Source organism: Aethina tumida, chromosome 2, assembly GCF_024364675.1.
Source record: "Aethina tumida isolate Nest 87 chromosome 2, icAetTumi1.1, whole genome shotgun sequence".
NCBI lineage: Eukaryota > Metazoa > Arthropoda > Insecta > Coleoptera > Nitidulidae > Aethina > Aethina tumida.
In genome coordinates, this window is record NC_065436.1 from 6,554,152 (window position 1) to 6,567,170 (window position 13,019).

At 29.6% G+C, this 13,019-nt stretch overlaps 1 protein-coding gene across 2 annotated transcripts; it reads right to left on the bottom strand.

Moving 5' to 3' along the window:
* Nucleotides 1–5,697: 5,697 nt before the first annotated feature.
* LOC109598068 (uncharacterized) lies at nt 5,698–12,103 on the bottom strand. Of its 2 annotated transcripts, none has more exons than XM_049963876.1 (2): nt 11,712–12,103; nt 5,698–10,811 (listed from the first exon to the last, which is right to left on the bottom strand). In XM_049963876.1, the coding sequence occupies exons 1-2, from the start codon at nt 12,091–12,093 to the stop codon at nt 5,755–5,757; spliced, it is 5,439 nt and encodes a 1,812-aa protein (XP_049819833.1). In that variant the 5' UTR covers nt 12,094–12,103; the 3' UTR covers nt 5,698–5,754. The 2 variants fall into 2 exon arrangements, with proteins under 2 accessions (XP_049819833.1, XP_049819832.1); XM_049963875.1 differs by having other exon boundaries at nt 5,698–11,657.
* Between the last annotated feature and the right edge of the window lie 916 nt (nt 12,104–13,019).

A 13,019-nucleotide genomic window follows, 5' to 3' on the forward strand; every position in this document is an offset into this window, starting at 1 on the left:
AGATATCGACAAAGTTAAAAATCTCTTGATTTGTAAACAAAAGAACATTTATTTAATTAGTTTCAATTAATGGGGAAAAATATCAGATTTACCTTCATCAAATAAACTTTTAGGAATTCTTGTAAACACACGTCTTCAGTGACCGTCATTATTAAACTCATCATAAGCAGGCCAAATGTATTTATTATTATATTTTCTAATATAAACACATTCATAATCATATGTGTAGGTCTAAAGATCCAAATCCCATTCTCCTGTGAGCTAATGCATTGCCTGACTTGGTAATTATTATTCTTCTGTCATTACCAAAGTAGCTGCAACCGACATATTAATACTTATTATAAGCAACATTCTTAATTGTGACACTATAATTGAAAGCATTTGCAGTCATCATTCAATTGTGGTCTACGAGTGAAAATTTGGATGGTGGATTAAGTAGAAAATACTCTTTTAAAATTGATTTTGGAAATTTGTGTATAATACAATAATGTTTTATTGTCAAATTATGTATAATAGTCCAATATTTTTAGCTGTAGTCTGCTTCGACTTATTTACTTAAGCTAAGAGATTATTAGAGTTTAAAACATTTATGGCTTAATGTAGGAAGTTGGTTTAGAAAATTTTAATAATAAATATGAAGATGTAGTCTTATTAACTTAAATTACATTTTAAAAATAACGTCCCTTTTCACTTTTTTGATTTAAAAATAATCTTCAGATATAAAAATTTCAAAGAAATATAATATAAAAATAAAAACCATGGCCTAAATATTTATAATCAATATTTGTGAGGACTATTCAGATATAGACAAAGTTAAAAACCTATTGATTTGTAAAAAGAACGTTTATTTAATTAGTATCAATTAACAGGAAAAACATGAGATTTACCTTCATCAAATGACCACTTTTAGGAATTCTTGTAAACACAAGTTTTGAGTCATCATCATTATTAAACTCATTATAAGCAGGTTAAATGTATTCATCATTATATTTGCTAAAATAAATATATTCATAATCTTTTGTGTAGGAATAAAGTTTCAAATACCATTCTCCAGACTGGGCTAATGCACCGATTGACTTGGTAATTATTCTTCTTCTGTCATTATCAAAGTTACCATAGCTGCAACCCACATATTAATACTCATTCATTCAATAGTTTTTGGTGGTGTTAACAATTCCTTCCATCCTCGTTGGTACTTAACTATCTTATAAGTATTAATTGGATGGTGGATTAAATAGATATTAGAGTAGATAATACTTTTTAATAATTGATTTTGGAACATTGCGTTCAATTAGAGTTTTTTGTCTTGTCATAACTTGTCAACATTTTATTGAAGATGATCTAGGTTGATTTTCTCTTTAATGGTAAAATTATTATACAAAATAAAAACCAAAAAATTTTTGTTCTAGCTTACTTATTTCTACATAAGCTAAAAATTTGTTAGTGGACACCAATTGGTATAAATCACAATATATCTCGTAACATTACGTTAATTCTACAGTTTTATCAAATTTATACGTGATAGTATATTGAATTAATATTTAAATAATTAGTTTGATATTAAAGATATAGCTGCATAGTGAGCTTACATTCCATATTAATTTGATTTAGTATTTTGGATAAACTTCTTATGGACCTCCTCAGATTCTGAAAGTATTTAATAGAATACCTGAATTGGTCATTATCACAGTCATCTTTTAATGCATACCTGTATACTTTTTCGTAATATCAGCAAATGTTGGGCTTGATGTCAAATTTTTATATTTATTATTCGAACAAATAATTAAAGCGATAAATAAACTGTTTTAAATCTGCACAATTTAAAACAAAGTTGTTCAATTATTCTGTTTATATTTAATTAAAATAATCAAAAACAGATGAACAATCAGTTTCGATTAATTTAAATACAAATAAAGATACAGCCGTCATTGTAAAATGATGGAAAATTAAATTTAATGTCAAAAATATAACTTTTTTGATGTCGTTGTTTTATTTTACCCTTTTCATTTACAGTGAAACACAGATTTATTTTCCGCACTGCTTTAAGATAAAGTTATTATAGGGAATGAAATTTTCAAGCATAATTCTCGTTTTGTTTATTCTTTAAATATTTAGATAACCCCCTAAGATGTCGACAATAAATTTTATGACCTTAGGAATGACAAACACACATAATTCTATATAGATATATAACCCTGTGAAATGTAGATAATAAATTTTTGAGCTTAAAAGTGATAAAAACTAACTTATAATTAGTTATTTAAGCTGCTAAATATGAATTAAGTAATAACGGTAGTATTTCGATTGAAAAGTGTTTTTAGAGAGAGACACTAGGCACGACAGAGATGGTAGAAGTTTGCAAGTATACCCCGTAGTGGGAGTCTTACTATCTCTGTCATAAATTATGTCTCTCTCAAAAATCAGTCGGAACAAACGTTTTTCGTTTGGTATAGTAAAAATTATTCTTGATTTTTGGATAATTTAGGCTAATAATATATTTTTTTCTATTTATTATTTTTCTTCATGAATTGTTCAGAGTAAATAAGAATATGAATGAAGAAAAATAAATATCAATTGAATCTTATCGTATAAGAATTGAAAGATTGTCCACCACCATTTACTCATCCTTGACGTTTTCGATATTCTTTTTCTACTTTAGTCATGTGTTGATGAAGCTTTTTACCTTATTCATCATTTTGTCTATTTAGAATTTCTAGTAAAAGAGGTAAATGATTGAAGAAAAAATAAATTTTGATAGTATAAATATTTAAATTGAGTTTTGGCAATGAATGATCAAGAAATAAATATTCTTTGTATATACTAGCCATAAGATCGAAATTACAAGGAGTTAAATTTTCCAGCAATTTATATAAATTATTATACATTATAAAAACATTAAATTTAAGAGTAAACATTTCTTCTATCTGTCATAAAATTTACATTTTTTAATCAATCTTGGTCTTTTAGAGTTTGAATTGTTTACAATTAAATAAAATTTATAGTAAAAATGTAAAAATTATAAAACATTACATAATTACTTTGTTTAAAATATGAATAAATTTAATTATTATATTATTATAAAAAATAAAGGGATGGGTTGTTGCAGCGAATATGCCTACGTATAATTTTAATCCAATTAACCATTAATTTTATAACATTTGATTCGGAAATTGTAATAGAAATGGTACGGAACAGTGAATATTCATAGAGCCTACCAGCGGAATTCCGTAACTTCCTATAATTGTATTTTGTTTGGCGACGGTTACATACGCCCCACTAATTCTATAATTTCTATACGATTGCCTCTCTTAATTGAGAAAATTATGTAAGGCCCCTGCAATTAATGTCGCTATTTGCACTAAGGTACGCCGACGCACATGGAAGGGTGTGGGGGTTTAATTTCTCAATTTAAATGTAAATGGTTCTTTATATTAATAATTAAATAAGCTAGGAGATAGCAAGGCTGTATGAATATATCTTTGATAGTAAATTTCCAAATTTTCTAAGCCTAAACTTGGTCAGAATATTAAATATTAATACTGTTTTTGAAGTGAAATGGAAGGAAATTAGCCATCACTAAATTTATGAAATTATTTTAAAATTAAATTAAGGTAATATATACTGGTTTTAATATTTTTTTAGAATTTGTTGAGCAATTTTAATGAAATTTTCTGAATAAGTACAACTTGGTAAGATATACAAACAAGAGTGGTGAAGAAAAAATAGTATTTCAGAATATACATACCAAACTTGAACACGATTGGACCGAAGATTACATCAATGTGAGTAATTTTTAAATTTAAATCTAAGTATTTTCTTCAAAAGAAGGAAAGAAAAAGTTATTAAGATGTTCTTTGCTGCTGTACACTATTTTAGGAACATCTTGTATAACTTAATTAATGGTATTTATTTCATTGATCGTATCCACAATGTAGTTGTTAGTCAATAAATTAAATTTAAACATTTTATCGTCATGATTTATTATGGTATTTATTGTAGTATTTTTAGTGTTGTCTCAATAATAAGAGAAAATTTGCTACATTGCAGCTGTGTCATTCCGTTTCGACGGTTTCGATGCCCATGAATAAACCCATCATCTATTACTATCAAAGAGCATATTATCATCAGTAGCATACAAAAATTCCCCAAGATAATTTACTATGTATGCATATCTTAGATCCTCACATGGTTCTATATTCCATTCACCATATCCATAAGTATCACCATTATATTTAGTCAAAGTTCTCCTTGAATGATTTTTTCCTTGAAAAACACTTCCACCAACAATCAAATAATCGTTATAACCCCTATTTTGGATAATAAAGTTACCAAAGGTTCTATCTTCAACAGGAATAAATTTCCAACTTGCTTGTTTTCCAAATGTTCCTTTATCATCATCTTTGGGAACCCATGTAAAAGTCAAACGAAGCCTTTCATTTACTTCATCATGTACATAAAAATATTCCTTATACTTTACGTTTAATATATATACCTCCTCAGATATGACAGCATTTCTTATTGATAATGGTAAACTCATGCTCACCTTTAATTTTCCATCTCAAAAAGCAGTCTAATGGAAGATACACGTATTCATTTAATAATTTTTTCATAAGGACAGCGAATTGTGTTACTACAATGGTGGCTTTCTCTTTGGGTAAATTATATGAAATAAAATTATAGCACATACAGCCCTTAAATTGTAGGGCTGAAGCTGAGCTATCTGCTCCAATAACTGTGGAGTAGGTGTACTTTTGTGTTGTGCTTGAACTAGACTCGTAAGTTGTGCTTTAAATTGTCTATATTGATTCTCAACAAAATTTATATTTTTTATTTTTATTTGGAAATTGCTTTTGAAACATTTCCACTGCAGCTGTTGTTAAAAGTTGTTTGCAGTTACGTTAAAAGGCTCAAAATTTGATTTATTGTCAGTATTCTCTATTTCATTTGTCTCAGATAATGAGTTGATTGAACCAGAGACTTGTAATTGTATTCTTTCATTGATATTTGAAAATTTTAAAGAATCTGTCGATTTAACATGTTCATATTGTACAATATTAGTATTAAAACTGATTGTTAAATCACAGAATTGGACAAGTGCCAAGAGAATAAATATTCCAATGGATGTCATAGCGATTCAAAACTGTATCTTTTTTAAAAGAAATTCTGAAACAAATAACATTAAGAATTATTATTAAAATTTTGTAAATGGATTTGTGGATTTAAAAGAGTGTTTGTTACGTGTGTTAATTTATTTTACATAAATTTTATTTATTCATTTCAAAAAGATTAAAATAAATTAAATAAAATTTCTGAGGCAACTATTTACAGTTTAAAATAATGGTACTGTCACTAAATTTAATACTAACACTATCTTGTATTTATTTTTGGACGGGTAATACATTTGTTAAAGAGTAAAGGGAAAAGGGTTCGTCATAAGAGGCTCACCAACGTTGCTTTTGAAACTCAATTTGTCACAACGTTAAAAACTTTAGTTCCAATCAATCACTCTGAAGTCTTTAAGAAATTATAGCACTATAAATATATTTTTTTTGTTAATTCATTCCGATGGCAACCAGTCATCTAATTCCCATAAACACTGAGCCTGTGATAAAAATGTTTTAATTGTGTAAAAAAAGTGTCAATGTGTTTAGCCTCTTTTGGCCAACCCTCCCATTGTCAATAAATTGAATTTAAACATGTATTTAAATTGGTATATTTTATTGACATGATTTTTAATACTTGTTTTATAAAACGTTATTTAAATGGAAGTATTTGCCACATTGATGCTGTGTCTGTTGTGTTAGGTCTTGCTATCCATGTGTAAACCCTCCGCCTCTTTTTATCATAGAGCCAATCGTTACCAACAGCATACATGTACTCCCCTAGGTAGTTCCTTATGTGTAAATATTTCAGATCCTGGCATGGTTCTATAGTCCACCTACCATAATCATAAGTGTTACCATTAAATCTACTCAAAACTTTTCTTGAATTATAATCACGATCATACACAGCTCCACCAGCCATTAAATAATCATTATAACCTTTGTTTCGGACAGTAAAATTACCAAAGGGTTTGTCTTCAATAACACCAAATTTCCATCCTCCTTCTTTACCGAATGTACGATTGTTTTCAAGATTGGGAATCCATTCAAAAGTTTGACGATTCTTGTCTGACTGCACTTTATAAAACTCATAAAAGTATTCCTGGTATTTAACGTTAAATATATAAACTTCTTCAGACATGACGGCGTATCTTATTGATGGTGGTAGACTCATACTCAAACCTTCAATTTTCCATCTCAGAAACTGGTCTAATGGAACAGATACTTTTTCGATTAATAATCTTTTTATAAGAACAGCAAATCGGGTTATTACAACAGTAGTTTTCTCTGTTGGGTCTATTATGTGAAACAAAATTATAGCACATGTAGTTCTAACTTTATATGGTTCAAGCTTAGCTATTCGCTCCAATAGCTCTGGAGTGGATAATTTTTTGTACTCTGATTGAACCACACTAGTAAGTTGTGTTTTAAGTTTTTCATATTCTTTTTCAACAATATTTAAATCTTTAATTTTTAACGGGAATTTCTTTTCAAACATCTCCTCTGCAGCAGTTCCAGATATGTAAAATTCATTGCTTGCTGTTACATTAAGCTGCACACTTCCGTTAATATTTGAAGACAATCCACTATCACTCAATTCATTAGAAATACTTGGTTTATTTTTGGCTATTTCTTTGGCTTCATTTTTAGGAATATTTTTTAATCCATCTTCAAACTTTATATTAATGTTTGTTTTATTTTTAATGTCTTCGTTGTCTAATTGTTTTTTCACATCCACTTTAATTTTACTAGTGATGCTTGATTCACCTTTTATATTACCCGCATCTTTACTTTTTAATCCATTATCAGTTTTGGGTTTAATATTGCCAGAAACATTGCCAGAAACATTTCCAAAAACACTAGCTTTATTTTCGTTATTGGCTGTCTCTTCGCTCTTTGAACCATAAGGAAATATTTTCCACATTGATGATGGGTCTGTTTTATTAGTTCCTGTCTCCCACGTATAAACCCATCTCCTCCTATTATCAATGACCCAGTCGTCGGCATACATGTACTCTCCAAGATAATTCCTTATGTGCACATATCTTAGATCTTGACATGGTTCTATTGTCCATTTACCATATTCATTAGTGTTACCATCAAATCTACTCACTACCATTCTTGCATTAAGGTCCTGTCGAAAAACACTTCCACCGGTCCTTAAATACTCATTATAAGCTTTATTTCTAATGGTAAAATTACCTAAAGGTCTACTTTCAAGAACTATAAATTTCCATGCTCCTTCTGCACCAAATGTACCATTGATATCGTTTTTAGTGTCCCAAGTAAAAGTGTAACGGTTCTTGTCTCGATGCAAATTTTGATACGCATAAAAATATTCCTGATATTTAACGTTAAATATATAAACTTCTTCAGACATGACAGCGTACCTGATTGATAGTGGTAGACTCATGCTCAAACCTTCAACTTTCCATCTCAGAAACTGATCAATTGGAAGAGTTACCTTTTCGATTAATAATCTTTTCATGAGAACAGCTAATCGGGTTATTACAACAGTAGTTTTCTCTGTTGGGTCTATTATGTGAAACAAAATTATAGCACATGTAGTTCTAACTTTATATGGTTCAAGCTTAGCTATTCGCTCCAATAGCTCTGGAGTGGATAATTTTTTGTACTCTGATTGAACCACACTAGTAAGTTGTGTTTTAAGTTTTTCATATTCTTTTTCAACAATATTTAAATCTTTAATTTTTAACGGGAATTTCTTTTCAAACATCTCCTCTGCAGCAGTTCCAGATATGTAAAATTCATTGCTTGCTGTTACATTAAGCTGCACACTTCCGTTAATATTTGAAGACAATCCACTATCACTCAATTCATTAGAAATACTTGGTTTATTTTTGGCTATTTCTTTGGCTTCATTTTTAGGAATATTTTTTAATCCATCTTCAAACTTTATATTAATGTTTGTTTTATTTTTAATGTCTTCGTTGTCTAATTGTTTTTTCACATCCACTTTAATTTTACTAGTGATGCTTGATTCACCTTTTATATTACCCGCATCTTTACTTTTTAATCCATTATCAGTTTTGGGTTTAATATTGCCAGAAACATTGCCAGAAACATTTCCAAAAACACTAGCTTTATTTTCGTTATTGGCTGTCTCTTCGCTCTTTGAACCATAAGGAAATATTTTCCACATTGATGATGGGTCTGTTTTATTAGTTCCTGTCACCCACGTATAAACCCATCTCCTCCTATTATCAATGACCCAGTCGTCGGCATACATGTACTCTCCAAGATAATTCCTTATGTGCACATATCTTAGATCTTGACATGGTTCTATTGTCCATTTACCATATTCATTAGTGTTACCATCAAATCTACTCACTACCATTCTTGCATTAAGGTCCTGTCGAAAAACACTTCCACCGGTCCTTAAATACTCATTATAAGCTTTATTTCTAATGGTAAAATTACCTAAAGGTCTACTTTCAAGAACTATAAATTTCCATGCTCCTTCTGCACCAAATGTACCATTGATATCGTTTTTAGTGTCCCAAGTAAAAGTGTAACGGTTCTTGTCTCGATGCAAATTTTGATACGCATAAAAATATTCCTGATATTTAACGTTAAATATATAAACTTCTTCAGACATGACAGCGTATCTGATTGATAGTGGTAGACTCATGCTCAAACCTTCAACTTTCCATCTCAGAAACTGATCAATTGGAAGAGTTACCTTTTCGATTAATAATCTTTTCATGAGAACAGCTAATCGGGTTATTGCAACAGTAGTTTTCTCTGTTGGGTCTATTATGTGAAACAAAATTATAACACATGTAGTTCTAATTTTATATGGTTCAATCTTAGCTATTCGCTCCAATAGCTCTGGAGTGGATAATTTTTTGTACTCTGACTGAACCACACTAGTAAGTTGTGTTTTAAGTTTTTCATATTCTTTTTCAACAATATTTAAATCTTTAATTTTTAATGGGAATTTCTTTTCAAACATCTTCTCTGCAGCAGTTCCAGATATGTACAATTCATTGCTTGCTGTTACATTAAGCTGCACACTTCCGTTAATATTTGAAGACATTCCACTATCACTCAATTCATTAGAAATACTTGGTTTATTTTTGGCTATTTCATTGGCTTCATTTTTAGGAATATTTTTTAATCCATCTTCAAACTTTATATTAATGTTTGTTTTATTTTTAATGTCTTCGTTGTCTAATTGTTTTTTCACTTCCACTTTAATGTTACTAGTGATGCTTGATTCAACTTTTGTATCACCCGCATTTTTACTTTTTAATCCATTATCAGTTTTAGGTTTAATATTGCCAGAAACATTACCGGAAACATTGTCAGAAACACTGTTAAGAACACTGCCAGAAGCACTGCCAGAAACTTTGCCATAAACATTTGCTGTATTTTCGGAACTGGCTATCTCTTCGTTCTTTGAACCAAATGGAAATATTTGCCACATTGATGATGTGTCTGTTTTATTAGTTCCTGTTATCCACGAATAAACCCTTCTCCTCTTATTATCAAAGACCCAGTCGTCTCCAACAGCATACAAATACTCCCCAAGATAATTCCTTATGTGCAAATATCTTAGATCTTGACATGGTTCTACAGTCCATCTACCATATTCATTAGCGTTACCATCAAATCTAGTCAAAACTAATCTTGTATTAACATCCTCTCCAAAAATACTTCCACCGGTCATTAAATAATCATTATAAGCTTTATTTCTAATGGTAAAGTTACCTAAAGGTTTATCTTCAAGAACAAAAAATTTCCATCCTCCTTCTTCACCAAATGTATTATTAATATCGACTTTAGGGACCCAAGTAAAAGTGTAACGATTTTTGTTTGGTTGCAAATTATGAGACGCATAAAAATATTCCTGGTATTTAACGTTAAATATATAAACTTCTTCAGACATGACGGCGTATCTTATTGACAGTGGTAAACTCATGCTCAAACTTTCAATTTTCCATCTCAGGAACTGGTCTATTGGAAGAGATACTTTTTCGATTAATAATCTTTTCATGAGAACAGCAAATTGGGTTATTACAACGGTAGTTTTCTCTGCTGGGTCTATTATATGAAACAAAATTATAGCAAATGCAGCTCTAACTTTATACGGTTCAAGCTTAGCTATTCGCTCCAAAAGCTCTGGAGTGGATAATTTTTTGTGCTCTGTCTGAACTAGACTTGTAAGTTCTTTTTTAAGTTTTTCATATTCTTTCTCAACAATCTTTATGTCTTTAATTTTTAATGGGAACTTCTTTTCAAACATTTTCTCTGCAGCTGTTCCAGATATGTAAAATTCATTGCTTGCAGTTACATTAATCTTCACACTACCGTTAATATTTAATTCCTTAGAAATATTTGGTTTATTATTGGCTATTTCTTTGGCTTCATTTTTAGGAATATTTTTTAATCCATCTTCAAACTTTATATTAACATTACCACCATTGCTTTTGTTTGGTATGTCTTTTTTATCTAATTGGTTTTTAACATCCGCTTCAATATTTGATTCTACTTTTGTATTACCTACATCTTTACCTTTTAATCCGTTGTCGACTTTAGATTTAATATTACCAGAATTCTTTCCAGAGACATTGACAGAAACACTACCAGAAATATTTCCAGAGATATTTGATTTACTTTGTATTTCCTCGCTGTTTAAACCACTTTCTGGTTTCTTGTCAACGTTGTTTCCAATTTTTGATTTGTCTGCTGAAATATCTGTGTCTTTGTTTTTTATAGCTTTATCAGTTTTAGGTTTAATATTTCCAGAAACATTTCCGGAAATACCGACCGAAGCACTGCCAGAAACATTGCCGGACGAATTACCAGAAACATTGCCAGAGATATTTGATTTATTTTTTATCTCCCCATTCTTTAAACCATTTTCTGTTTTCTTGTCAACGTTGCTTCCAATTTTTGATTTGTTTGAAGAAACATCTGTGTCCTTGTTTTTATGTTTAATATTTTCAGAAACATTTCTGGAAACATTGGCAGAAGCACTGCCAGAAACATTGCCAGAAGAACTACCAGAAGCATTGCCAGAGGTACTTGATTTATTTTTTATCTCCCCATTCTTTAAACCATTTTTCGTTTTTTTGTCAACGTTGCTTCCAAGTTTTAATTTGTCTGAAGAAACATCTGTGTCCTTCTTTTTTAATGCACTATCAGTTTTAGGTTTAATATTTCCAGAAACATTTCCGGAAACACTGCCAGAAACATTGCCAGAGATATTTGATTTATTTTTAACCTCCCCATTCTTTAAACCATTTTCCGGTTTCTTGTCAACGTTGCTTCCAAGTTCTGATTTGTCTGTAGAAATATATGTGTCCTTGTTGGTTGATGCGTTATCTGTCTTAGGTTTAATATTTCCAGACACATTGACAGAAACACTACCAGAACCATTACCAGAAATGTTGCCAGAAGCACTGCCAGAAACATTGCCAGAAGGACTACCAGAAGCATTGCCAGAGATACTTGATTTATTTTTTATCTCCCCAGTCTTTAAACCACTTCCTGGTTTTTTGCCAACGTTGCTTTCAATTTTTGATTTGTCTGTAGATGTTTTTAATGCATTAGTCTTAAATTTTATATTACCAGAAATGTTACCTGAAACCTGACCAGAAACGTTGCCTGAAATATTTGCTTTATTTTTTTTCTTATCGTCCTTTAATTCCTCATTTGTCTTTGTGTTACTTTCTAGATTCGACTCATTTTTAATATTGTCTGCTTTAGTTTTATCATTGGTACTAACATTTGGTTCATCTTTAGAGTCTGTCGTACCCTCATTTTTTAATTTATTATCCGTACTCTTTGTTTCTTTCGTTTTAGAATTAATGTTAGTTGAACCAGAAACTTGTACTTGTAACCGTTCATTAATATTTGAAAATTTCGAAGAATCTGATTTATCTGTATTAGTATTTATACATGTTGATAAATCATAAAATTGGAAAAGTGCTAAAAATATAGCGAGTTGTCCAAGGGACGTCATAGCTTTTCAAAACTGGATCTTCTTTATCAGTAATTCTGAAAGAAATAACGTTGAGAATTATTCTTGTAAGTGTTTTTTTTTATATAAATTTATAATATAAGAAAACGAAGAACTCTAACTATTAAAATATTGTTATTATAATAATTTTCAATTATTTTATTTTATAACAATTATGTTAGCAAAATTAATAAAGTTGTTTCTAACAATTTTTTATTATATTATTATTATTAACGATAAAAAATGTACGAATATCCAATATAGATAGATATTAATGTAAGTATTTATATGTATAATAAATTAATATTAAATCGTCTAAAATGCCATATTTATTCCAACTGGAGTACATGGAGGCCAATATTGACATGTTGAGCCCACAAAAATGCATTTATTATAGTACCAAGTACAAGTACTTGTCACATTTTCCTGCTTTTTCAACATTGAATTATTAATGCTTAGTAATTAATCTTAAATAATTTATCTATTTTGTCTATATACGTTAATTTTTCATTTTAATTCATCTCAATGTAATTGTTATTGATTCAGATATTTATCAGATTTTCTTACTGCTTTCTTCAATATTAAATTAGTGAAGCAGGATCAGAAAAATATATTCGAAACAAAATACATAGTCTGAAATAGCAAAGATGGTAATAAAAATTACTAAAATATTTAACACAGTGGTATGGAATTATTTTATTTGAGACACAAACTTTAACAGTTAATTTCATTTAACAGGGATAAATATGCCAACGGCCTTCCTCAAAAATATTTTTATCTTCAGTCCAAGTATATATATTACGTCTTTGTCCATCATATTGACCTTGTCTAGGATACATATAATGACCAGCACCACTTTTTATATAGGCATACTTTAGATCAGAGCTAGGTCCCAAAGTCCATTTGACATCACTGGATGTGATATCACC

Coding starts and splice junctions, on each gene's coding strand:
- LOC109598068 (XM_049963875.1), bottom strand. CDS start 12,093: ATGACGTCCCTTGGACAACTCGCTATATTTTTAGCACTTTTCCAATTT. Junction 11,658..11,711: donor CGTTTCTGGTCAGGTTTCAG/GTAACATTTCTG, acceptor AAACATCTACAG/ACAAATCAAAAATTGAAAGC.